Raw genomic sequence first — 26344 nt, 5'->3', positions numbered from 1 at the left:
GCGCCCCCAGGAAGAGTGCGGCTGGAGGCGCGGCGCCGTGCAGCGGTGCATGCCGGGAGTTGTAGTCCCAGCGCGGCGCCGTCAGCAGACCGGAAGCGAGGACGGCCCCTCCAAGATGGCGGCCGGGGGCGCGGGTCGCCGCCGCTGAGGGGGATGGCGGGAGCGAGGCGGGAACTGCGCGTGCTGCTGGCGGCCCGCCCGGGTCGGGAGCGGGATGCCGTGCAGGGCGCGGCACGGGCCCGGCTAAGCGCGGGGCAGGACGCGCTGGGCAGCCTGTCGCTCCGTGACGGGATCTACCTGGAGTCCCTGGGGCCGGGAGGAGGCGGCCGGGCGCGGAGCAGCGTGCTGCCGGGAGCGTGGGCTGAGTAAGTGGCGGGAGCGCGGGCTGAGTAAGTGGCGGGAGCGCGAGGGGAGCGCCGGGCTGCTGCGGTGCCGGATAAACGTGCTGATGGTTACATCTTCAGCTTCGTGTGGGAGAGTACGGCGGAGTACGATCCGCAGGCAGACAAGACGAAAATACTGGCTGTGAGTGAAAGTCACGACCTGTTTGTCTATGAATTCACCAGAGAAGAGGGGAAATGCAGCCCGGATCCCCTGCACAGCTGTGAGGAAGGCGCTCTGAAGAAGCTTCTCGAGGCTAACAGCATCAGTGAGTGCCTTTCAGTGTGTGTCCGTAGCCAGTCCTTGCGGGATTTATAATGCTTCGTGTGCTAAAGCACACGGTGAAAAGTAAATGGCTTCGCCTGGTTAAAGCGATCGGCAGCAGTACTGATGGGCCTGAAACGCGATGGGGTGTTTCTGTATTCAGATACCAAACTGCTGGAGGCATTTCCCTGTTCAGGGGAGGTGGCTGTATGACACAGTCAGAAATAATAGCAGCACTGCCATCGCTAATTTCCCATTTGGCATTAGAGCAGGCAGGAAAAAAACATACGGGCAGGGCGCTGCACTAATCCTGCAGAAACTAATTAGTGCTTAACCTGCAGGCCTACGGCTTGGTGTTGTACACGTTCTCATTAAGCGCTTCAGTTAATGGAGCGGCTCAGACGGTGCATCTGAGCTGTGATTTCCTTGAGATACCTTTACAAACAGAAGTACCGGATTGGTGTAATCACAAGATATCTTTAAATTTACAGGTCTTTCTTCAATCTCGTCTTTGAGGATACTGTCTTTTAAAGACAACAGATGCATACTTCTGCTGAACAGCTTCATTGTTATGCACATTACTTTTCCTGGAGAGCGTTCATCATTGGAGACGTGTGACTGCTTTACCCTTGATTTACCTCCACCAGTTTTGGAAAGAATAACAGATATAAACTTCTGCAGGGGGATTCTGTTTTTCTTGGATAGTTCTGGCTGGATCTGTATCCTTTGGAGTAGCCACGAGGTCTCAGTGTAAATGGTTTGGTAGAACAAGGTTTTCTCTTTTGTCAGAATAAGACTTCTAAGTATGAATTAACTCTTTTGAGATGGCACAAGTTATGTTTGTACAGCACCTGTAGCACTGTTCACTTCCTATCCTAGCTAGGCTTAGAAAGCTCTATGTGAAACAAGCAGTTCTAAATGCTTTGCTGTGCAAAGGTTAGCGTGGGCCGAAAGTAACACAAATTCACCATCTTCCTCTTCTGTCTCATTTCCTGTTCGTTGGGCAACCTGAAGCCTGGTGTTTTCGTTGACACCTTTTAAAGACGTATTTGATTCTTTTGATGGTGCAAATCTAGCACATATTGACGTGTTGCTCTGCCTGGGTGGGGTGCAGGAAGGGGACAGGAGTTCTGCCGTCACATCACCGCTCGCTGCAGTCAAAGTGTCGTACGATCTCAGCGTTGCTGTGGTCATCAGTGCTTCCAACAATGCCTGTTCTGTGGATCTAAACATGTACTTCAGGTATGTTTGCAGCAGAATTACCAAAGGTTTTAAATGTGACTAATGTTAGAAGTTTAAATCATCCATCTGGGAGGTAAAATATAATATGCATTTCCTTTCAGACAGTTCCCTGGGCATTTGATTTGTAAAAGAGATCCTGAAAGCCTTCCACTGAAGCCACCTGAGGGAGTTGATGAGGATGACCTTGCTAGTTCTGACTACAGTATGGAGCTGCTGTCCTCGCCTTTCCGCACAGACAGGTAATGAAAATAATCCTAAAATGTCTGCGTTTTGCCTCCTATGGAGCACTGATCAGAGAACTGCTGGCTTTTTTCACCGGCAGTTGTGGCAAATCTGCTTTGTGAAAGCTCACTGTGCTTTCGGTCTATCATGGCTGTTAGGCTGCAGGTAGGAAACGCCCCAGGATACTTCATGTGTATGACTGAGCTGCTTCCAACAGCAGTTCCTGCTGGTAGAGCTGTGTTAGGTTTGAACCAGCGCTGACAGCTGTCTACGTTCTGAGTACCTTTCTGTTTGTTTTCTGCTTAATACAAGTGAGTTTGTGAGGACTTCAGAATATTTTGTGTTCAGATAAAAAATGTGACTCTCTTGTGACCTTCAGTAGTGGAATAATTAACACTAACGAACTATGTTAATTATGTCTTGATGTATGTAAGATTATATTATGATTCTATGAATTCATTTCCTTCTACTGATATATATATTTTTAATTAATGAGGGTGTGTTCTGGGGTATGAAGGACAATTTTCCAGTAAAAATTCTCAGCTTCGTGGCTGTTGCCAACCAGTGCAGCTGTGGTGCAAGCAGTATTTAAATAGAAATGAATAGGACCTGGTACAGCTCAAATGCAGAATGGTGGTTCTGATCTGTACACCAAAACGCTTGCTGTTTGACTGAGGAAATGTTAAAAATTGATTGGTCTGCATGGTACCTGCCCTAATACACTGTATTATTGGCGGCTGCTTTCTTCATCCCAGGTCATGGAAGGCACACTTGTCCTCCCTGCGCAGCACAATCAGGAAAAGAGGATCACGTTCCCCACATCTGCTGTGTGATGTGAACTTACCTTGGTATCAGTATTTTACCCATCTTGAAGATCACGATCCCTTAATCTACGAGACCCACGAGGAGGCGCTGGCCGTTGCTCCAAAGGCTTTTCCCCGTGTCCTTCCCAGCCCGTCGCAGAGTGCTGGCACGAAGCTCAGCGATGCGGGGCGGCGGTGGAAACAAATCCTGCCTGTACAGTTATCACAGCGAGTGGTGAAACTGGAGTGTAAATGTGTGACTGGAGCCAAAGCACTGTTTGTGATCCTGGCGGATGACAAAGCACTGACGCTTGCCCTCTGGGATTTCGAGTCCCAAGATGTAACACACCACCAGTTCAGCAAAAATAGTGTTTATGTGGACTGTAATGAGGATGTGCCGTTATGTCTGCTGCTGACAGGTGACTTTGTGTGTGTGATTGTTCTGGTGCAGCCTTCCCAAAAGAGCATTGTTTTGTCTGTAGCTTTCTCCTTCCCTGCTGGCTGACTTTGAATGTGTTCTTGCTGAGCTGCCACACAAGTGGAGCCTACAGCTTTATGTTTAATATCAGCTTTATGTTGATATTTGGTACACAGGCAGTAGATACAAATCTTGTTACGTAGCAACTCGTTTATATGTTTTTAATTATGATTTGATTCTTTTATTCAGAGCGTGGCCTCTCCTTAATTCTGTTTGGTTTAACTCAAGAGGAGTTTTTGAACAGACTGATGATCTATGGCAGTGCTGGAGTCGTGGATGCTGTGTGTCACCTCAATGGATGGGGACGGTGTTCTATTCCAGTGCATGCACTAGAGGTAAACAGGGCTGATTCGTGTCCTGCAGATAGCAAAACCACTGCTTTAAAGTAATCAGTGAAATGTAGCAGCTTTAGTGTTATTTCTAGACTGAAAAAAACAACTATGATTAAGGAGCGTTCAGAACCTCTCCTAATTGAACTCTGGACCACACACCAGCTCTCCTCATGTCTGCAGTTTTCCAGTGCTCTAATTCTACCTTTATAAGTGTCAGTGATCCCTCCTTAAAAAAACAATTGATCCAGAGGTCTGGGATGCAGCAGTCTGTGCACACTGTGACAGTGCTCTGCAGCTCTGCTCAGCTGTGTTTGCAGGCAGGGAGCTCAGGTGGAGATGTGCTGGGGTTCTTTGGTTCTGTTTGAAGATGTGATAGACAGGGAACTGAGCCAGGAAGGGGGGAGGTTGGCAGCAACATTCAGTTGCTGTAAGCTTATTTAAAGACCTGATTCTCATAGTACTTCTTTATATCCCCAATTAAACTTTGATAAATTGCTTAATTAACATCTTATCTCTAAACATAGTGGGTCAGAGTTCCTGAAAAACCAATCAAAAGGGCATGGCAGGCACTCGCCATGCCACCTTGTTATTTCAGGCTACAGTTATTGCATGTGTAGTTTAAATTTCTTCTTACTTTTCTGCATGCAGACTTTGGCACAGAATGTGAAAAATACTGCTGATAAATGTACCCTATGTTTTAAAAATACGTGCATAACAATGGTGCTGTCTGTCTGCCTAGGCTGGCTTGGAAAATCGTCAGCTAGACACAGTAGATTTATTTTTAAAAAGCAAAGAAAGTCTTTTCAGCCTTTCTGCGCTCCGCTCCGAAGCCCAGCGGTCTGCTGATGGGGCATCCTGCTCTTTCCTGAAAAGTGAGTGAAATCCTTTGGCTGAGCTGCCTTTCAGCTGCTGGCTGTGTGTCTGTGGAAGCACTTCGTGCTGCTCTGCCTCCTGTGTTTCAATGATGCGATGTTGCAGCTTCTCATAAATGAGAGAGATGAATAATGAGTGGCTTTTCTGGGTTGTGCTCTGAGCTTTTTGGTGTGAAAGCAGAGCACCTCAGGTATATTGTTTGACGGACTTCAAAATAATTCAGCAGCAAACTTTTATTCTAAGTTGCACTTTATGATCAGCCGTATCGTAGAATGCAGGCGTAACTGTCTGTGTAATCTGTGCAGATTTGCAAGAGCTGAGACCAGCCTTAAACTTGCTCTGCTCAGCAATCAGAGAGAATGACATGGAGCCGCAGAGCAAACACTTCTCTGAGCAGCTGCTGAACCTCACGTTGACTTTCCTTAGCAAGCAGCTTGAGGAAATTTTTGTCCACACAGAAGGTGAGGTTACTTGTTTTGACTCATACGTAGTAATGTAGTTTGTCATTGTTTGGGTGAGAACAGTTTGGGTTTTGGATTACAACCTACATTTGCTTATAACTAATAATACAAAAAAAAAAAAAAAGCTTGCACTAGTGTTAAGTGAATGAAAGGTGTTATTTAAGGGGAAATTTGAGAAATTAGTGTGAGTGCAGTAGCTGTCACATCAGACTGGATGCTGCCAGCTGGATCAGCATGTGTAGGAGTGACAGCTTCAAGGTGATTGTGGATGGCAGTGCTGTTACATAGGTTGGATTTAGCCCTCAGCTTCTCTCACTGCTGCCACATGAGTTATGCTGACACTGATCTTCCCCTGGCTGTATAAGGGGCTTGTTTCAGAAGGCACTGCAGCTAAAGAAATAACCAGGTAATGTTTCTGCCTGGAAAACTTCAGTTTGTTTTACCATGGGGCAGCGCAGTCACCCATCCTGGTATAAACACCAGTGCTGGCACGGGAGTAAGAACAAGTGTGTTTTGTGTATTGAAGTTAGGAGAGTGTGCTCAGCATCCATAAGCACTAAAAATCCCGTGGTGTTGATTTCTGTTCAATTCTGTTTTGGCTGTTCTTGGCAGAGCCTGATGGGCACCTGCAGAAGGCTGCAGAGATTTTATCTGATTACATCATTGAACTTAGGACGTTTCTGAAAAACTATCCTCGATCCCAAGTAAATGCCACAGGTGTAGAGAGCGATTCTGATGAAGACCTGCCTGCAATAGAGGAAAGCCAGGTGTGGGAAAAGCTGACACCTGAGGTAAAAGCCAATAATAAAGTTCTGACTGTTCTTATAAAAAATATTCAAGGAAATGTGCAATATGGAAAGGTCCTCAAAGTGCTGGGGGAAAAAGCAGCCTAGGAATCACAAAGATGGTAACACTGAAAATGAGTGGGGTCAGTTTGTTCCAGACATTCTTTCTCCCTTTTAGGAAGTCATTGCTGAGGCCATCTTAAGCAACAAAATGCCGGAGGCCCAGACCTTCTTCCGAATGCGGCAGCATCCTGCCCAGAGCCTTCAGGAGCTCATTCGGACGGGTTTGGATCTGGTCTATGGCCGTCTGCTGAAGGGCAACACCAGGGAGGCCTCAGCGCTCCTGAAGAACATGGTGAGAGGTGTTCGGTTCGCTTTAAGCTCTTCTTTGTGCCTGATGAAATGAACGAGTGGTGGAAGTGTGAGGAGGGCTTTACCTGTCTGCGGAGGCAGCGATTCCACCACGTGCTTTTCATACAGTTAAAAGAAACGTGTTTAAAAGAGCTGCTTTGATCCCTGGCGTGCCCTCAGAATGCTGAGGCAGCCCCGTGTCCGTCTGTCTGTGCAGTTAGCGCACAATGAGCCTCTTTTGGTTTTCCAGGGTTTGGATGTGAAGCAGCAGTTGCATAAGATATGTTTCTACACGGCTGATGAGCGCGTACGAGATTTGCTGGTAAGTGTAGGAAGGGATTCGGTGGGGTCTGGCTGATGTGCTCAGCTCTAAGGACTGAGATGTGCTGAGACAAAGCGTTGTGCTGCTGAGCCCATCTTCAGAACGGGAGCTGGTGTTGGCCCTGCACCTGGCAGTGTGTTACTGACACTGGCTCTGGCATGCCTGCGATCTTTTGCACTTGCAGCTAAGGTAAAAGTTGGTTAAAATGTAATTTGTTTGTTGTGGCGTTGGGCCACTTTCCGTCTGTTTCACACAGTATGAGCTCCATGGATCTGAGTGCAGTCGGGGCTTTTTCCTACGGCTGGTTTATTCCCTAGACTTGCAGGATCAGTTACTGCGTAGATATATAGTAAGTAGAGAAAAATTATAATTGGAGGTAATACTTTAATTTGAATTAAAGGTCAAAGTTTTACAAGAAGAAAATTATTTTTCTGAAAAAGAGAAGAAAATGATAGACTTTGTGCATCAGGTTGAAAGCTTGTACTCGGAGTCCTTCCAAGAAAATAAAGAGATGCAATCTCTTTCCAGGTAATGTAGGTTACCAGTTTTAATTATTCATTAATATTCTTAATAGAAGTGTGTGTGTGTGTGTGTATAATATATATATACACAAACTGTCTCTTGTGTTCCATGTGATTTAAAGCACTAATAAATATGGTTATCTGAGATTTAATTAATCTCACACTGGTGGCTGTGGGTTAGTAGTGAGGATCGGGGGGAGCTGATTATTTTCACATCAGTTCAGCAGCTGCTGCCGTGTTCCTTCCCAGCTGAGCTGTGACACTGCTGGCAGTGCAGGGGAGCTCTGTTCATGTTGACACAGAAATGAAGCAGTATTTAATAATTTAATATTATTGGAGTTACTAATTGAGTAAAACATGTTCAGATGGAATGTTTGCTGTATTTGTGATATGTTACCCGTAATATTACAAACAAAATAGCCTAGGAAAAAACAATCTTAGAATTAAATAATTGTAAAATGTTCAAGTACTCATTATTTGCTGTGCCAGTTTTGGAAAAATTAGTAAATCCTTTGCCTGTTCTCCTCAGACTGTTAGCTGTGTAAGTCCTGCTTCTCTAGAAATCAACTAGCAAAATCTCTGCTGGTTTTTGATCCTTTCCTTGTCTCCTATTTGTCAGATTGTGAACCGTTCTACAAAAGCGTACTAGAAAATGCCCTAATGCAAAACTTCATTGCAGTGTGAAGAACTGGAGACAGGAACAAGACTCTGCCAAACATTTGGCCACTCTGGAGTCACTGTTGGATCACGATGGACGCCGGGTTCCCAGCAGGGAGGTCAGGGTGATGCTGAACTGGGCTCAGTGGTGGGATGAGCTCCTTCAGGATCTGATTCTTCTCCCCAGAAAACAAGGCCAAGGCGAGTGTTCTGGAACTGAGAGTTAAGAGAAGTGTTGAATTAAAAATCTGACTTTCGTGTGGTGACTGCAGTTTTGTGGCATTGGTACAACCAGAGCTGAGTGTGAGCAAATCCTCTTAATTTTTACAATTATTGTATTCTCTTCTGGTAGGATCTGTGTTGTTGTGTTATGACAGGGAGCTGTTTGGAGTTTGGAACTAGCTGTACTAATTGATTGCCAGCTGCTGCAGTGCTGTACTTAGCTATGTTTTTTTACTTTGCTAAGCTTATTATGCTGTACCATAGTTATCTCAGCACTGTGTTAGCAAAAAGGAATGCCTGTTCTTTGAAAATACACACACACAAAGACACGTCAGGTTTTGCTCAACAGTCTTTGATTTTGTTGGCTTCATCGCTTTGTTTTTTGTTCTTTAAACTCAGGCCTTGCCACGTGTAACCCTGAGGCTCTTTGGATGCACCTGACAGCCCGGCACGACTGGCTCAGCATCGCCTCATGGATCGAAGAATTTGAGCCCAGCCGCGGTTCGTGTGCACAGAGCAAATGGCCGCCCCTGACTGCAGCCATTGTTGACCAGAAGACGTTGTGCAGTGGCTACATGAGAAATGATGTGTTGAACGAGCTGGCCAGGTGTGTGCTCCAACGTGTTACTTAGCTTTCTGTCTTTCTGAAGCCAAAATCATAGTTAGAGAAGCACCTGTTACTCAGATCTTTGCTGCATGTTCATGTTTATATTGTGTTTGGTACCATTGTTCAGAATGCACACATCAGTTGGTACATTTGCTTTCAGTCTTGTTGTGGCACTGTCAGTGCTCTGAGAGCAGTGAGAAACATGGGAGAGCAGAAGTGCTGTGCCAGGCCTGGGGTCTCACACGATGGTTGTGCTCCTGTTGTCTGTTCTGCTGCAGGGGAGAAAATTCTAAGCATCCCATCCCACTCCTTATTCTTTGCCATGAGCTACAGCAACCAACATGTTGTTAAAGCACTCTCAGCAGTATTTTGGCGTGTTATCTTTGGTTTGTTAATGAAATAATTCCTTAGATGGAAGTTCTGGTTTGTAATTTTGGAAACACCCTCCACACTTGCTAAAGGCATAGCTGTCTAATCAGTGCACCTTTCTTTTCTTTTCTCTCTCTCTCTTTTTTTCATTTATTTTTAAAGAAAAGGGATTTTTGTCCTTTCTGAATTGGAAGATTTTGAACTTCTGCTCCAAAGATTGGTTTCCCTCGGAGGAGTTCTGCAAAATCCTCACCCTGTCCCAAAGCACAGCGCTGCGAGTGGCTTGGACTTCCATGCTCGTTTTGTCCTTCACTGCTTGGAACACAATTTGCAATATATGTTATACACATACCTGGATTACTACAGGTATGAATGTGTTTTTATTCACTGAGTTACGTGCAGATTTAAGTAATGAAACACAGCTGTAATAGTTGGCAGTAAGAGTCTCACCAGGCTCTTGCTATTTGCAGCATCATCTGAAGATCAAACTGAGGCAGTGTGTTGGGTTTCTGCTGCATTTTGAAGCTTTATTCAGGTTGCAATGTGATTATTTGTCTGTCAGTCAGCTAATGAAACAATTATGGTCAGAATTAGTGTAATAACAGAAGCAGTGCAATCTTAAATGAGTCAGACCAACTTGTTAGTAACTCTGTCGCCTGAGCGCCTGAGTTATTCTTTTTACTTTGAGAAATAAAGAAATGCTTTCTGCCTTCTTATTTAGCACTAGTTGGGATTCCAGAGAGAAAGAAATGCTCTACTGGAACTATGAACGTATTCCTATATATGAATACTTTGTGATTAGAATTTCTTAGCTGCAACTCCAGTCAATCAGTGTAATTATTAAGAAAGTGGAGTGGAGTAAAGGAAAGCTAAGAAGCTTTTTTTTTAAGTTTGTGTAATTCATGTGAATCTCATCAAGCCCTCAGACTACGGAGAATGGTGTTTGTGAGTCAGGTCCCTCCTTTGGAAAGTGATTGGGGTTGGCAATTCTGGAAGCTGCTGTTCGGATTTGCAGAAGCAGTTACATGGAATCTTAAGGAAGGCAGCTGCCAGAGAAGTGCTGTCAGCTCCAAGTGTGCGTCAGCAGGGGTGGTTGATGTGATGCTGTGCTAACAGATGACACGGTTCACTCCAACACCAAATCAGCTCTTCTTAATTCTAATGCAGTTGGGGCAGAGGATGCTTACAGATACCATACATTCACTGTCTGCTGTTGTTATTTCCAGCTTAACTCCTTCCAACTGCCCTATCCTGGATGACAAAGAACTGCACGAAGCACATCCCTGGTTTGAATTCCTCGTGCGGTGCCGAGGGGTTGCCAGTAACCCACGAGGTAGGAGCCTGGCCTCACTCAGCAGCTGCTCTGAGGGTGAGGCTGATAGGCAGCTTTGGGACAGCTGGGTTTAACGCTCTGCTCTGCTGCAGGCTTTTCTTGGCCCCAGCAAATCATTCACATGTGCATCAGGTCCACGTCTCTAAAACGTGGATTATGATTCCTATTTAAAATGCACATAGGGATCTGGAGATCTGTCAGAATTGGTCTGTATGTGATCATCATTGCATCTAATTTGCTTACATTCCATTTGAATATGTAGAATAGGTAAGAAAACACATATAGCATTAAAATTAAAGCTTCATGTGAGGCACTCTGATTTCTCTGCCCTTTGGGTTATGTGCTTTCCTGCACCAATATTTTTATTGTCATTGAAAGTCAGTACAGTTTGTGTCCTTATCTCACTGTACTTTTCTAACCTTTAATTTCTTGCAGAGGCACACATTAAAAAACAATAAAAGCTTGCATTTTTTTTCAGAAAAATAAGAAAAGGAATTGAAGTAATACAATGCAAAGGTGTGTGACTCCATCCCAATGAGTGTGTGTAGGTAAAATTGAAGTACAAAATCAGGGATGGTTTAGTGAGAATTAAGTCTTAGACTCACAAGAAAAGTCACTGTTACCTTTTTCATGCTTGTAGAGTAGTTACAATGCACAACTTAATAATTGTGTCTACATTAAATTACATCTTCCTTTCTTTCCAGATCCAAAGATGATTTTTCAAGCGAGTCTAGCAAATGCTCAGATCTTGATTCCTAGTAATCAAGCCAGTGTGAGCAGCGTGCTGCTGGAGGGCCGTACGCTGTTAGCTCTTGCAACCACCATGTATGCACCTGGAGGCATTGATCAGGTACTGCGTGCAACAGCCTGCTGATACATTTTGGGAGGAATTCTCACGAGGTGCTGAAAACTCAAAGGAAAGAATGGATAAAAACAAGCACACCGACACCATCCTGGTTCTTGCCATTAAAAAACCTGGTTTTGGTGTTGCATGTCTCACTTGTTGACCAAATTCAGGATCAGAACACGTCAGAAACTAAAGCTTGCTGGCTGCGTTGCGCCAGGCGATGGCGCTGTGCTTCAGAGGTCAAAGATGTGTCATGAGTGAGTGGAACTTTGTGAAGAGAAGCATGGTTCAGATGGTAACATCTTATGATACAGAGAGCTGTGTGGCACAGCAGAGAACCTGCAGCACTGTGTTTCTAACACAACCTGCAAAATTCTTGCAGGAAAAAAGTGCTGCTTTCTGTGTTGTTACCAGATGTCCAATTCTCATGACTTAGATTGTTTGGTGCATTCAGAGGTTGTTTTATTATAATCTTAACGCAGTTTCTTCTTCCTAGTGAAATAATTCCACTTCCTTTCAATGCAGGTTCTTCAGAATGAAGATACGGAGAAACCACTAAAGAAAGTTGATCCTCAGCTCTTAAAAATGGCCTTGAGCCCTTACCCCAAACTCAGAGCTGCTCTTTTTCCCCCCTGCACCTCTCATGGAATTTTGCCACCTGACATCTCCCTCTACCACCTTGTTCAGGTATGAGAATGATTCTTGCCCTTGCTCGAGCTGTTTGGTTTGCTGTAATTCTGGACAAATACCTTTTGTTTCACATCTATGATATGAACTAAATTGCAAGCTGGAAGAAATGCCATAGAAGATTTTTTTATTAGGAAAATGGCAGCTTTGCTGAGACCACAGTGCAGCAAAACACTTGAATGTGTGTTTCCTTATTTCCTTAAACTAAAATCAAAGTGCTTTGATGCACTTGTTTTCCACTCAGTAGATGAGGATGTAAACGTGGACCTTTGAGAGAGAATGAGAGGATTTGTCTTTGCTTGATGGCAGCACGGGCAATTCTTGAGTATCTGCTACTGTGGGTCCCTGACATATTTTCTAGTCTGAACAGATGGGAGAATGTTAAACTGTCTAATATATCTTGTGTCTCACCTTTCAGTCATTAGTGCCCTTTGATCCCAGCAAGTTATTTGGCTGGCAGTCGACAAATACCCTCGCTGTATCAGGTCAGTGAGCTCCATGGTTTTTATGGTTTTCTTTTTTGACCATGGTTGTAGGATCACCTTCCTGTGGAATGGCTGGGCAGAAAAGCTTAATGGAAAGGCCATTCCTTTTACAGCAACGTGACGTATTTCACTAAATTCTTGTTGTGAAGTGAAATAATGTCTGGCTGGGTTACCTTTTCTCTGCTAAGCCCTTCATAGACGTATTTTTTTTCCTGAGTGTATTATGAAATAGAAAAGCAGTATTTTGTTTTAAAAGCAAGTTAGAGCCTCTGAAAAAGTGATCAGTCCCAGCTGTTAGAAATGTTACTGCTGGGCTTCTCATGTTCTGATAAGAATTGGAATTCCAGTGGGATTTGGGTGTGCTGACATTTGAGCTGTGGGATCGTCGTTGCGTGTTTAGTTGTTGGAAGCCATTTTCTGTGTTTAAGTCAACGGTTGGTCGGCTCATAAGAGCAATGCTGTTCTTTCCAGATGCATCAAGTGACCTTCCTCATTTTTCCTGCCCTGAACTGGTGAACAAATACGCTGTAATGGAACGCCTGGACTTCCTGTACTACCTGCGCCACGGGCGGCCGTCGTTTGCCTTCGGTACATTTTTGGTCCAGCAGTTGGTCAAGAGCAAAAGCCCCAAACAGTTGTAAGTTACCTCAGAAATGGTGGTGTGGTAGTTGTGCAGAAGTTGCCTTTGAGCACAAGGAATAATGTCAGTCCTCTGCAGCAGCAGCCTGCTGCTGTGCGCTGTGTCTCGTCAAAGCTGCAGGTGTGCTGGGAGTCTATCCAGTGTAAGTTGGGTAAGATGATTGTCAGGTTTCACATACTCCATAAATATATCAAGCTTAAGACTAAATAGATTCAGAATCACAGTAGGATTGGCATCAGGAGAAATGGCCACTTGTTTCTGAGATGTCCTGTTTGTATGTCAGTCACTGTATGTTTCTTGTCATCGTTCCTGTACAAATCAGCACCTCCTGTGTGAACAGCTGAGGTTTGGGCTGAAAGGAAATCAGACTCCTTGTGGGCTGAGGTACTGAATGCTGTGGAAAGTCAGTGTAATCAAATCAAGTCAGCATACCTGATTGTTTCAGTTGCTCTGGTGGAAATGTTCAGGCATCCAATGAGCCAGCTGCTGCTGGAGCCCCTGGTTATCTTTGCAAATCTCTGTCAGGTTCTTTAGGCTGCAGTGCTTGCCTTGCAAACTACAGTGGGACATTTTGCAGTTAAAAACTACCGACAGTCATTTTTAATTAACTTTAATGTAAACTGCAGTGGCTTTACTTATTTAAAAAAAAAAGTTTCTTGCAAACTGCTCATTTTTGACCATCTATCATAGGTGGGACTTTATTCTCAGACCTCAATTTTTTTTTTTTTTTTTTTTTTTCCTAAATGCAAAACTTGGTTTATAAACATTTCTCATGCTGATAAAGTCCATGCAAAGCGTGTTGGGTGTGTGATTGAAAGTGATTAAAAATCATGTTTATTGAATGCTGCTCTTTTTGTTTCAGGGTTCAGCAAGCAGGAAATGAAGCCTTTCTTCTAGGCCTTTCTTTCTTCAATACGCCTTCAGTAGCAGCTGCCTGCGTGTGCTTTCTGGAGCTGCTTGGGCTCAGCAGCCTCAAACTGAGAGTTGACATTAAGGTTGCAAACATGATATTCAGTTACAAAACCAGAAATGAGGAGTCTCAGCACAATCAAATAAGGGAATCTTTGGGTATGCATGCTTTTTGCTCTCTTTAGCCTAGCGTGCTTTGTATTCATTGGAAGGAGAGGCAGTGAGCAGCTGGAAGATCAGCTGCTTACCATCTCAGGAATGCAATGGGAGTTTGAAGAGTTTAATTTGAACAGTCAGAACTCTGGCTGTTCACGTGCTCCTGCTTCCTTCCAATTCCAAACGAGGCAGGAGGGCTGTAAGGTGGCATGCAGGCAGAATGGCAGGAGTATCTGACAGATGCCACCAAACAGCTGCCTATTGAACGCCTCAGTAAGGTCCCACCTGATGTTGTAACACAACTAGAGGACTAAACAAAGGTTTTCTCTTTTGTACTTGGAAAGTTGTCTGCAACCACAGTGGAATCAGGTGTTCAAAGCTGTAAAGAAATCAAATTTGTCCAAGGAATAACTGGGAAGTTGGATTAGTGACTACATGTGCAGCTGTCTTCTACCTGCTGGCTGTTACTGAAGCGTTTGCAGGAATAGAACTTGTGCTTCCTGTTAATCCTGATGCTGCTGCTCTAATCTCAGCAGTGGTAATGTTTTCTTTGTGAACAGTTGAACAGTTAATGAGGTTGGCTGATGGTGAAAAAGCAGCAACAGATGAAGTTCTTAAATCCTTAGAAGAAGCCTTTTGGGATTCAATTGAGCATCAAGGAATAAAGAGGTAAGAAAAATGAATTAAAGGATTATGATGACAAATTGAAATTGAGCGTTGGATTTTATCATTTGTAATTTCAGACACTGTTAAAGAGCTGTGGGTGTGTTCTGCTGTAGTACACTGGCTAACAGTATTTGAGTTCAGCATACAGTTCCAGGTTCAAGTAGCAGAGGCCATAGAGGCGTACTGGCAAGAATTTGGAGTTCTGTCAGCACATTGGGCTTAGTGCTCCACAGAGCACAGCTGGGAGGGAAGGCTGTGGGATCATTCTCAAAGCTTCTGTTGTCAAGACAGAGCCTTCGTGGAAGGGAGCGTGGAGAGACTGCGGCTGGGAGCTCCCACAGAGCTGACGTGCTGTGGTGAGCTGTGGGCTGTGCAGCTGTTGCCATTTGCAGGTGTGGATCTTGGGCCGTAGTTGCACACTGGTAACATCTGGGAACGTCAGTTCATTCCGGCAGAAGCTTAAAGGTTGTCCTTAGGTGTTTTTCCTTTTTTTAATTTTTATTTTGTATTCTGTGCAGGACATCCAGTGACTCCAGACAGCAGTGGTCCTTGGTGATGCAGTTCTGCAAACTCCATACCACCAAACTGAGCACCTCCTACCTGAAGGAGTGTGCTGAATCCAACGACTGGCTGCAGTTCATCATCCAGGCCCAGCTGTACGGCTATAAGCCCGATGAGGTGAGCTGTCTGTGTATGGTTCTGGATGGCAGAGATCTTCATGAATGCTCATTGTGATGTTCTCCAAAAAAAACAAAAAAGGAAAAGAGAGAAGAATTTGGTACCGTTCTTTTTGGTTGAAGAGGTGGTTCCCGTATGTTCGAGAAAGTTGCACCCCTTTACGTGTGATTTAACATGAATAAAGAATTGCCAGCAGGTAACAATTAAATGCAATTTAGAAAAGATAATGGGAAGAAGCTCACTGGCAAATTCCAGCTTTTGAGACACTTAGCAGCCCTCTTTGTTTTTAATTTGAATCCTCCTATTGCTTTCTGGAGAAGAAAAATGCCTAACTCCACAACTGACAGTCAGAGCTGTGCTGCCACCCGTGTGCGATGTCGAACAAGAGAGATGAGAAAAACGGGTTCTCTGGGAATCATTGTAGCTTCACATAAAAGGGGGAGCTTCAATATTTCAGTAGAATAATTCACATCTGCACACACGTTTCCTTCTGAGCTCTCCAGAAGCATTCTGAAAAACCAAATGTGAAAGGTGTTCAACTCCTGTGCGTTTCGAGCCTCAGCCAGCCTTCCCCTCGTCCTCCATGGCCTTGCTCTGCATGCTGCTGTCACTGTTTTCCCAGGTCACGTCTGTGCTCGAAGGCTTCGCTCCCGTCCTGCAGCATCACCTGGTGCTGGCTCTGGAGAAGTCCCCATGTCTGCGCGGCGCTGCGGGGGGCCCTGGGGGCAGCGCTGGGAGCAGGCGTGCAGGCGGTCTCTTCCAAATCCTTCTCCGCTGTCAGCAGAGCCCCGGTGCTTCGTGTCACCTTTTGGCTGAAGGACTGAGGGAACACGCGCCCATTCTGAGTGTTCTCGCAGCGTGTTTCCCTGTGAGTGCTGCGTGAGTTGTTGATCTTTTAGAGGAATAGACAATAAGCAGTGGAGATGCTGTCATTGTGCCGTCGCTGCGCTCAGTCAATATGTGGGTTGCACTCCACCAATTTCTTTCTCAGTTTTTGTGGAAATTGTTGTAAGTTCTGAGACACATTTGGCCAGCTTGTATGTGGTGAGGTGGCATTTTTTGTCTGGTCGGTACAAACCCATCCTTTTTGTTTGACAGGAGGCTGACATTATTCACTGTCTCTGTGTCTGGATCATTACCAGTGTGGATAGTGTTACCAGATCTGAAGCAACAGAACACGTTCAGAGCTCAGTAGAAAATCACAAGTGGGATCTTCATGACCTGTCACTTATCTGGAAGGTGTTTCTAAGAAAGCAAAAATGTCAAACACTTATAAGGGGATTCCAGCTCTTTTTAAAGGTAAGTCATGTCATTGATGAGCGTGAGTGCATCTCACATCTCTCGGAGGGAAGGGTGCCTGCAGATGCCCCTCTGTCTTGTTCTTTGTGGTCTGGATAGCCTGCATGTAATAGATTGAACAACGCAGCCAAGTAAGGAGATCTTGGAGTGGAAGTTCTTCCAACCATTACAGACTTGAAGATCACATCTCAAGCTCGCATCAGTGTTAATAAACGAGAGTGTTTTTGTTCAGGTGCTGAGGAACACAATTCTTCCTTTACTGAAGTACTTTTAGGAAAGAGTTATAATCTGTTTTTGTGTCTTGAAGGATTCCCCTTTACTGCATATACTGGAGATGTACGACCTGTGCATGAACTGTAAAAAATACAACGAGGCTAAAACCAAACTGGACGAGTTTCAGAAACTCCTCACAAATGTAAGGATTCATTTTCTGTAAATGTCTTTGCATTGATTTCCCCCTATTAGAATGTGATAGCTATCCAGTGTCTTAATTGAAGTAATAAGTGTCCAGAGTGATCTGGGAGCTGATTTTTTTTGAGTGAATTGTTTGCAGCAGGTTCTTTTGATAGGTGATGGAAGAAAGTATAATTTCTTCCAAACCTGCAGTGTATTTTTCTTAGTCTTATTCTGAGTTGGTACAGCAGGCTAAAATGCCACTGTAGCTTTCAGGTGTGAGCATTTCATTGTTTGAGGGCTGACATTGACTCAGGTAGGACCACTGCTGGTATGCTGAATTATCTGTGGTATTCTCTGCTCTGCTGATAGAGCAGTGACTTACAGGGACTGCCTGTTCGAGAGACAGAGCTGTGTTTCTGAAAGCATCTCAGTGCCATTGCTTCGGTTCTGGCAGTTGTTAGCAGTTGTACAAATGCCTCTTTGACAATTGCTCAGTGAACTGCTGTTCTGAAGTCCATTTGGAGCACTGACTTAGCAGTCAATTCTAAAAGGATCAAAGTGGTTTCATTCTGCGTTCATGTTCGTTACACAAAGATTTGCATACAAATAACTTCAGTGCTTTCCTTTCCCCTGTGATTTTCTAGTCCCATGAATGTCTTTGTAATCAGCACTGCGTGCCATAATGCTGTGTTGTTTTCCTTCCTGCCATTCAAGCTAATGCAGATCAGTTTCCCTTTCCTGTGCACCACTCACATAGTGAATACGCTTGTAAAGTGGACAGAAGTGTGCTGAGCTGTTGATCTAACCATTTATTTTAGCATCTGTTCCTCCTTCTTGCAGTTCTATCTCCTCACTATCATGAGCCCTGTAGTAAAACTGACTGCCTTCAGATGAAAGTCCAACATCCCCACGTGGGGGTGGCACGTGTGGTTTCCTGAAGGAGTTCGGTGTGGAACTTCTCTGATGAGCAGTGTGATTGTCAGCAGTGTGCAGAATAACTCACCCCAAATAAGCCCCAAACTCACAGACCTTTCTGTACGCACAGCTTAAGACGGCCGAAGGACCGGCAGCTTCACAAGTCCCTGTGCAGTGGCTGGAATCACAGGCCTTGTTCCTTCTGGAGTTGATGCTGCAGCAGTGCAGGACAGAGTACGAATTGGGAAAGCTCCTACAGCTGCTTGCTGCAACGGATAATCTTCTGCTTGATGGTAAATAGAGCTGTTCTGATAGGTGATGTTACGGCTTTGACCTGCAGTACAGCCTTACTGGAGTGACTGGCTGCCATTGCTTGAAGTGTGTTTGTGGTGTTTCGTTCAGTGAGAGAGCTGATGTAAGCAGAACTGGTTCTTATGGGGAACTGCAGTGATGAAAATTGTGTGCAAGTCTGGTTGGGAATCTGGGTAAGCACAGGTTTGTTGGTGAGGAGCACGCGTTATCTGCAGAAGTGTTTCAGTTCTGGGTGTAGATACTGTAAGCTTTAGAGTGTAAAATCTGTGCTCCTCTGGCAGGCTGCATGCTGGCATTGGCATAAGCTGAGTTCAGAACCAACTGCTGTAACTGTTTGTGCCCCTTTGAAACAGGCCCGTATGTGAAGAAACTCTGTGCGCTCAGTGAGATCCTGAAGGGTTCCTCCGTGCCCGTTAATCCCTCCATGCTGACCAGATTCAGCCCAGAAACGTTTCAGAATGAGTGCAGATCGATTCTGGAGCAGCTCCAAGAGAAAGGACTGTTCTCTCTGGCTCGGAAGGTGGCAGAGCTGGCTGAGCTGCCTGCGGACAGCGTGGTTACGCGAGAGGTACGGCACAGGGAGCAGTGATGGTCACCTCTGGAGCTTCTGTCATTGGTGGCATTGAGAACATAGCTTTATGTTTGTTTGTTTTGGAAGCTTTGTAAAATCTGTGTGAATTTTGCAGGTTCTAAGAGATCTGCAACTTCTGAGAGATGCGGGAGAGTGGGATCAAGAGCAGATAAGAATGAAATTCTGGAAAAAATGTAACGACAGCTTCATGAAAAATTGCATCTCCAGCAAAGCTGCATCGGATTTCTTTTTGAATCAGGCCGATGTGGTGTTTGAATCCTCAGTTCCTGAGAAGATAAACAGCATTGCAGAGAGACATTTGCTGCTGACCCTGGCTGGCCATTGGCTAGCCAAGGACGCCTCGGTGGCACTGGACAAACTAGAAGAAATAGAGAAACAGATCTGGACTTGTCGCATCACACAGCAAACGCTGTCTGCAGCTGAGGGGTCAGGCAGGTCGAGGCGCTCCTCCTCCTGTGCCGCAGCGAATGGGGATTTCACTTTTGATAACTTGGCCGAGGAGTTTTCTTTTTCAAAGCTGCCTGCTCTGAACGCACCCAGCTGCTTGAACGTGGAGGGTCTGGAATTCGGGGGGCATCAGCAGACCTTGGCTGACGACGAGGAGGAGGCGCTCCGGTTTCTGCTCGGATGCCTTCTCGATGAAGGACGCGTGCACGAGGCCAGCCGTGTGTGTCGCTACTTCCACTTCTACAGCAGAGACGTTTCACTGGTACTGCACTGCAGGGCCCTGGCCTCAGGGGAGGCTGACCTGGACAAAGTGCACGCAGATATTCAGGCTCTTGTAGCAGCAGAGAAGGCGCAGGAAAGCAGTGCATCGCAGCAGAGCGGAGTCCCAAGCAGTAAGTAACACTACAGCAGCCACCCGACAAGTAATGAAGTCCTTCTGAAGGACTCTTCTTAGTTACTGTTTCCCCCGAAGTTTTTGCAGGTTATTTATTTGGTTCCAAAGGCTTGATGTGTTTCAGAGTCTCAACCATTTGTTTTTTCTAGTTCCCAATTCAGGTAAAGCATTGCTGTTCTGTGTTCCTGCTTCTGGAACGCAGGCTTTACAAATGTGGAGTGCATTTGTGGAGCTGATGCGCGGAACTACTTTGGTGAATGTGTTTGTCTGAATTCTTTGTGCATTGTAATGGTTTTACTGTTTCTTAGTACAGTTGTGTATAAAGCGCCGTGTGCGTGTTCATGAGGTACAAACTAGAAAGCTTTCCAGTCATAAGATATATAAGGCTTAATAAGAATAGGACAGGATAAATGAAGCCTTCAGAAACACTGCTGAAGCCATTTCCTTGCTCTCATCTGCTTAGGAATTCTCATCGAAAGTGGTGTGGATATTTTTAATCCCTTGTGTTCTGCCATATTGTGTATATTGTAACAATAAGGATAATAACAGATCACTGCTGTCAAGAGTTCAGTGTTCCAAGACTGACAAAATCTGCTGAACTTGCTGCAGACTTGTGAAGTCTTGCTGCAGGTGTGAGGCTTGCTGTTACCTGCCTTTGTGAGGCAGGAATTCATAACGTTGTTGCTTCCAGCATCAAGCTCCGAGGACTGGACGCACATTGCAGACCCATCTCTGGATGATCAGATTGTCCTCAGCCTGAAGGCTCTCACAGATGAATGTGTCCATGGCAGGAACTACTGCAGACAGGTTCTCTGTCTGTACGAACTTTCTCAGGTATGGCTCTGGTAACGTTACGAAGGAAACGAGTGGTTTGTATCAGGCTGTGCTGTGGAGGTTTGTGCAGAGGGGGATGAGAGGTGATGAAAGCACTGCTTAGGTGCCAGAAACAAGTTGCAGAGAGCAGCACTGCCAGCCCTTGTGGGAAACGTGGCCAGATGCTCCTCGACTCCCCAGGCTCCTACCTCACTCCAGTAAGCCAGATCTCAGCCCGAGTCTCTTTTGATGTGCATTTTTAATAATCCTTCAGGCATGTGTTGTCCATTGAGTTAGGCCTTTGTGGTGGCTATTTGGGTTTTATTTGGTTCAGGAAAGCATCTGTCTGTTAGCAGCAGCTCTGCATTAACCTCAGATGGAGTTCTTGCGTGCCACCCTGGTCTGGAGAACATTAACACTGAACATACACAGATGAAGGCATTCTGAAGTGACATAAGATTATGTTTACGTGTTTTGAAACTGAGTTTTATCTCCTGCAGCACTTCCCTTGCACTGGCCGATTAGGATGAGATGCTGCGAGTCAGTTTATGTGCTGCGATTGGATTTCCTCTTGTGCACCTTCTTAACTGCATGTACGTTTCTTAGGAACTGAACTGCTCCTACAGTGAGATGTCAGCCCTTGACCCTGAAAAAGTGCTTCGAGCAATTCTGTCATCGCAGCAGGCAGAGCGATGCAGGAGGGCTCAGGCATTCATCAGCACGCAGGGCCTGCAGCCCGAAACTGTGGCAGAGCTGGTGGCCAAAGAAGTCGTGCAGGAGCTGCTGGCCTCTTCGGAAGGAAAAGGTACTAATGGCCCTCAGCCTTGGTTTTTAACATTTTTTTGTTTGAAAATGTGGAATCTTTGCATCTGAAGATTATCCTTGCTCTGAAGGTACTGGAATCTTACCATGGTAACGTTTAGGCAGCTCTGTAAGGTTATAAAAATATTACATTATGACAATTAACGTTAAGGCCCTGTGAGAGAGGATGAGCCATCGGAAGGAGATCTGGGATTCAGGCTGTGTTTTCCTCTGTTCCTTACATTTTCTGCTTCTCCCTTGCAGACTTGTGCTCTTCCTGTTCCCCTCGTATCAGTTCACTTGTGTAAGCTTGGATGATTTCATGCACCACTCTTAGAGGAGTCAGTTTACTAACCCAGCAGAAAACAGGAGTTTTCTTTTGAGTTCATGAGTTGAACTGATTCGTGGAAGAGTACGAGTCAGAGCCACTGCAAGGGATGTGTTACAAAATGCCTTTTTTCAGCAGCAGCAGCTTGCTGGATGTGTGAGATGATAGGTGTGTGTCATTGCAGTGGCAATACAGATGTTCAGAAGGATTGGATTTCCAAGGCAGTAGTACCTGATCCCCAGATCTCAGCACTGAGATCAGAAATGTCTTGAGAATGTAGTTCCAAGCCCTCGCTCAGTCGGGTGAGGTTACGTTGGTTTTGTTTCTTCTGTCACTGTAGCACACTGGGTATGACTGGCTGTGTCTCTGTGCAGGACAGAAGCAGGTTTCCAACCCTGCAGCTGAGAGCCAGGCGTTCCTGCAGCTTGCCAAGCTGTGCCAGGACCACACACTGGTGGGCATGAAGCTGCTGGAGAAGATTTCCTCTGTGCCACGTGGGGAACTGTCATGCAGTGAGTAGATGGCAAGCAATGGTAAGGAGTGCATCACCAAGCATGGCAGCACTTGGCTTGAGATCACATCACAAAGAATGAAAGCAATGCTGATAAAAGCATCTGCTATTTATCTCAGATCTGATGGTAATCTGAATATATGGACAATGAATGTATTGCTAAAGCATGGCATGAATTTAGTCTGCAAACAAAACACGGTTTTGTTTGTGTGTGTGCTGATAGCTGAAATAACCGAGTTCTTGTGTTGTTCAGTTACAGAACTGCTGATTTTGGCCCACCATTGCTTTAGTCTGACTTGCCACATGGAAGGAATCACCAGGGTCCTGCAGGCAGCACGACTTCTCACAGATGAGCACTTGGCACCTAATGATGAGTATGGACTCATGGTGAGTGTGTTTGCTGCCCTGTTTGTTGCCTGGAGATGTGTGACTGTTTCTTCCAGCGTGTCAGCAAGGAACTGCTCTGAGCAGCCCTGGGGGTCGGGCTGTGGTGGGATGGAGGAGTCCCTCAGCTGGGGCTGGCAGTGCTCTGCTGCAGCCTCGCACTGTGCTCAGTGCAGTGGTGGTACTGCAAGGGGAATGTATAGACGGGCCTACAGGGTCACTGTTTCATTTGCTAACAGCACGCCCTTCCACAGCACAAGGAAAACAGAGCAGCAGGCTGATCTAAAAAGAAAGCCTCTTGGCTCGGAGGGAACATCCACCGGTGTGATGCACTGCATTGCTCTGTGCCAAGCCTTCTCCCCAGCACAGCACTGCTGCTCTCTGGCAGACCATCTCTGTGTTGGTGTGAGCTGTGTACTTACACTGCTGCTCCCGCAGGTTCGTCTTCTCACTGGGATTGGCAGATACAATGAGATGACCTACATATTTGAGCTGCTGCACGAGAAGCATTACTTTGAGGTGCTCATGAGAAAGAAGTTAGACCCGGTAGGTGGTGGGACATGAAGGGGGAATGTTTTCAGAGCACTGTGTCTGCATCAGAAACTGGTATTTCACAGCAAGGTGAAATTGTCTGGGGATCCCAATTACTGCAGTGTAGGAAGTGTGGAATAGTTTTCCCAAGTAATGAATTAATTCTGGGTTTCATGAGACACCCCAGAGAGAAATAATCACATTTTGGAAAATCGTATCAGGACAGATCTGCCTGCAGTACAAAGATGTGGGTGAGAAATAAGCTCTTTAAATCTGAATTTGGTAATCCTTTATCTGACCAGAGTGGGACACTGAAGACAGCTCTGCTGGATTACATCAAGCGCTGCCGCCCGGGGGACAGTGAGAAGCACAACATGATCGCCCTGTGCTTCAGCATGTGCCGGGAGATTGGGGAGAATCACGAGGCTGCTGCTTGCATACAGCTGAAACTGATTGAGTCTCAGCCGTGGGGTGAGCGTCAGCTGCAAAGCCAAGGAACAGGAGCGTGGGCACTGCTGCAGCACGCCAGATTGCTGCAGGATGCAGCACACGATCACCAAAGGTCCCTCAGTGTTGTGTTTGTGTTAAGAAGGAAGACGTGCTGGTGAATGCAGCTGTGGCTCCCTGCTCTGTTCTGTAACATCCACTGGTGGTGCCCTGGCTGGAGGGAGGGCCCCACTTGCACTGCGGGGTGCATCTGCCTGCTCTGGTTGGTGTTTTTCAAGGAGCTGAGGTGTTGCCTGTTACTGGAACGTAACGTTTCAGTGCTGGGAGCTCAGGACACATGCAGCTTTCCCTCACTTTATTGTTGGTGTGATGCAGTGTAGGGATTTTTGTTCATTTTGCTTTACAGAAGCAGAGAGGTAGAGCATTACTGTGTGTGTGTGAGAGAGAGAACCTGCTGCCATCTGAGTTCCCCGCTGTGTGATGTGCTGGCAGCTCCTGCAGCAGCTTTGGCTCACAGCCCAACAGCTCTAACAGCTTCACCATTTCCCAGAGCTTTTTTTTTATATAGATATAAGAGATTTTTCTGCTGCTTTCTGAAATGAGCGCACACAGCATTGGTGCTCAGTATTTTTCATCTTACTTTGTCACCTGTGGAAATAATTCATTATTCCATTTTTCCCCCCATTTCAGAGGAGTCTCTTCAGGATGTTGCAAACTTAAAGAAACTGCTGATGAAAGCTCTGACCCTCTTCATTGATGCAGCAGAAAGTTACTCTAAGGTAACACCACATAGATCTGTATGGCACATGAGAAGTGAGCTGACCTGCGGGAACAAAGAGCTGCTGTGGGGCTGAGCAGGGTGCCAGCCCCATCAAACAGCAGCACCTGAACCTCGGGGCTGTCAGCTGTGCAGCACACAGCAGCCTCAGTAAGACTGCTGTCACAGCACTGCATGCTGCTCACCATTCAGCCTTGTAGGATTGCAGGGAGGTTCCCAAGTCCTCAAGGAGCGACTGTGAGCATAACTGCTTTACACTCAGGGCACGTGAGAAGAAAGCAGTACAAAGAGCCTTTAAAGAGCGGGGTGATCAGACCGTGAACATCCTCACAGCGAGCGAGATTTGGTTTAAAACAAACTGGATGCTGTCAGTGTGTGACAGGGCGCTGCTGCACACACACGTGGCTGGTGGGGAGCTGCGTGTTTCAGTCAGCAGTTTGTCCTCTCCTTCTGTTCCCAGGACTCCTGTGTCCGCCAGGCCCTGCGCTGCCGCCGCCTCACGAAGCTCATCACCCTGCAGCTGCATTTTCTGAGCGCTGGCCAGAGCACCATGCTGATCAACAGGAACAGGCAGAACCTGATGGAATGCATCGTGTCCTTGCCTCGCTTCTATCAAGTAAGTTGGGCTTTCTCACCTGCTCTTTTTTTGGAAACTGATTGCTGTAAGCACCAGGTGTGGGAGCACTTTGCTCCTGTCAGCTCTGCCACGTGGCCACCGAGGCCACACTGCTGCTGCAGACAGAAGACAACGTCTGTGCAAAGCAGATGTTCCTGCCCTGTACCTCCAGCATCTCTCCTCCCTGCAGGCAGCTGCTGTGGCCGAGGCGTACGAGTTCGTTCCAGATTGGGCTGAAGTTCTGTACCAACAAGTGATCACTAAGGGAGACTTCAGTTACTTGGAAGAATTTAAACAGCAGAGACTGCTGAAGCCTGCCCTGTTTGAGGAGATTGCTAAGAAGTGAGTCGCTCTGCAGTCACATTGGGAGTTTTGTTTTTCACAGGCAGAACAAGAAGCTGCGCATCAATAGCATGCAAGTCCTAGTGTTGTTAAAGACCTTCCTGTGCAAAAATGCAGTATGTAGGAACCTGGAGTGCATGCTCAGTTTCATAAGTGTAGTGTGGAAATAACAGCAGCAGATCTATTATTGTTTTTATCGAACAGGGTGAACAGAGGGCCTTAACTAATGCTGGTCATACTGCATCTTTTTAAAATGAACTGCAGCAAAATAAGCAGCCAAGAGAAGCAAACGTAGAGGCTGAGCACAGCCTCTTTTTGAGAAATACTTTTCTTTTAGCAAGACAAAAGCCGTACTGGCTGCAAACCCCATCTGAGTGTCACATGAAATTATTTTCAGGTGTAAGCAGCACCCCCCCACTGATGCTGCTCTGAGAAATCTGAAGAAGCTGCTGGCTTACTGCGAGGACATCTCCACGTACTACAGACTGGCCTATGAGAACAAGTTCTACGACGTGGTCAACGTGCTCCTGAAGGACGCACAGACTGGATGCTGCCTTAATGACATGTTATCCAACTAGGACCACGCACCAGCACCACAGCCTGCATGGTCAGTGGGCTTCTACCACATTTCCTAATGCTTACAGTCACGTGCTGCTACGTAACTCCAGAAAAAGGGTGGTGGTTGTAAATATTTAAAATGCTGATGCTGTCTTAACCTGAAGGTGTTCTGCACAATAAATCTACCCTTTACAAATACCTGACTGATGGCAAATAGGGACTGGCACAACTGGCAGTGGACCTCAGAGCTCTGCAGAGCGTTAGGAGCTGGGGGCAGAAGGGATCAGCGTAGGAACTGCATCTACACCAACAGAAGAGTGAAGTAATACATCCTGCACACTGACAATAAAATAAGCAGAATTAATTGGCTCCTAAACAAGTAGCAGGTGATCTGTAGTGTCATCTTTGCTTCCTCTCTGATTAGCAGCTTGTTTCCGTTTTCCAGCTGAGTGATGAAGTCTTGAACAGCACCTCCTACTGCTTAATAAATTCTAAGAGAGCAGCAAATAAGAATCAAACATTTGTGCTCAACTCACAGCTGTGAATTCCTTCCCACACTCGTGCAGGGCAGCCGTGGGGACGAGGCCTC

The 26344-nt window shown here is 45.9% G+C and overlaps 1 protein-coding gene across 1 annotated transcript; it reads left to right on the top strand.

Annotated features, from left to right (window-relative positions):
* The first annotated feature begins 103 nt into the window (after positions 1-103).
* Positions 104-25951, top strand: SPG11 (SPG11 vesicle trafficking associated, spatacsin). The gene is made up of 40 exons (XM_052671562.1): positions 104-365; positions 465-649; positions 1137-1364; positions 1689-1887; positions 1989-2126; positions 2865-3331; positions 3580-3725; positions 4462-4594; positions 4901-5056; positions 5669-5847; positions 6020-6196; positions 6443-6514; positions 6915-7042; positions 7715-7893; positions 8314-8521; positions 9053-9256; positions 10117-10223; positions 10928-11073; positions 11596-11757; positions 12176-12242; positions 12714-12879; positions 13745-13950; positions 14508-14616; positions 15132-15291; positions 15914-16159; positions 16390-16590; positions 16898-17005; positions 18032-18194; positions 18567-18781; positions 18900-19644; positions 20338-20480; positions 21066-21264; positions 21963-22100; positions 22353-22486; positions 22922-23029; positions 23317-23485; positions 24152-24240; positions 24700-24855; positions 25046-25197; positions 25595-25951. Exons 1-40 carry the CDS (start codon positions 154-156, stop codon positions 25773-25775), a joined length of 7281 nt encoding a protein of 2426 aa, XP_052527522.1. The 5' UTR covers positions 104-153; the 3' UTR covers positions 25776-25951.
* The last annotated feature ends 393 nt before the right edge of the window (positions 25952-26344 follow it).

The sequence above is a fragment of the Tympanuchus pallidicinctus genome, unplaced genomic scaffold, assembly GCF_026119805.1.
Source record: "Tympanuchus pallidicinctus isolate F22 unplaced genomic scaffold, pur_lepc_1.0 scaffold12, whole genome shotgun sequence".
Lineage (NCBI taxonomy): Eukaryota > Metazoa > Chordata > Aves > Galliformes > Phasianidae > Tympanuchus > Tympanuchus pallidicinctus.
The sequence above is the reverse complement of the archived record's forward strand: the minus strand, read 5'-3'. Positions and strand labels throughout refer to the sequence as shown.

Excerpts from the sequence above, each read along its gene's own strand:
- SPG11 (XM_052671562.1), top strand. The coding sequence starts at position 154 with ATGGCGGGAGCGAGGCGGGAACTGCGCGTGCTGCTGGCGGCCCGCCCG. Across the intron at positions 1,365-1,688 it reads GGATAGTTCTGGCTGGATCT|ACGTATTTGATTCTTTTGAT; the intron begins GTATCCTTTGGA and ends CACCTTTTAAAG. Across the intron at positions 5,057-5,668 it reads AATTTTTGTCCACACAGAAG|AGCCTGATGGGCACCTGCAG; the intron begins GTGAGGTTACTT and ends TGTTCTTGGCAG.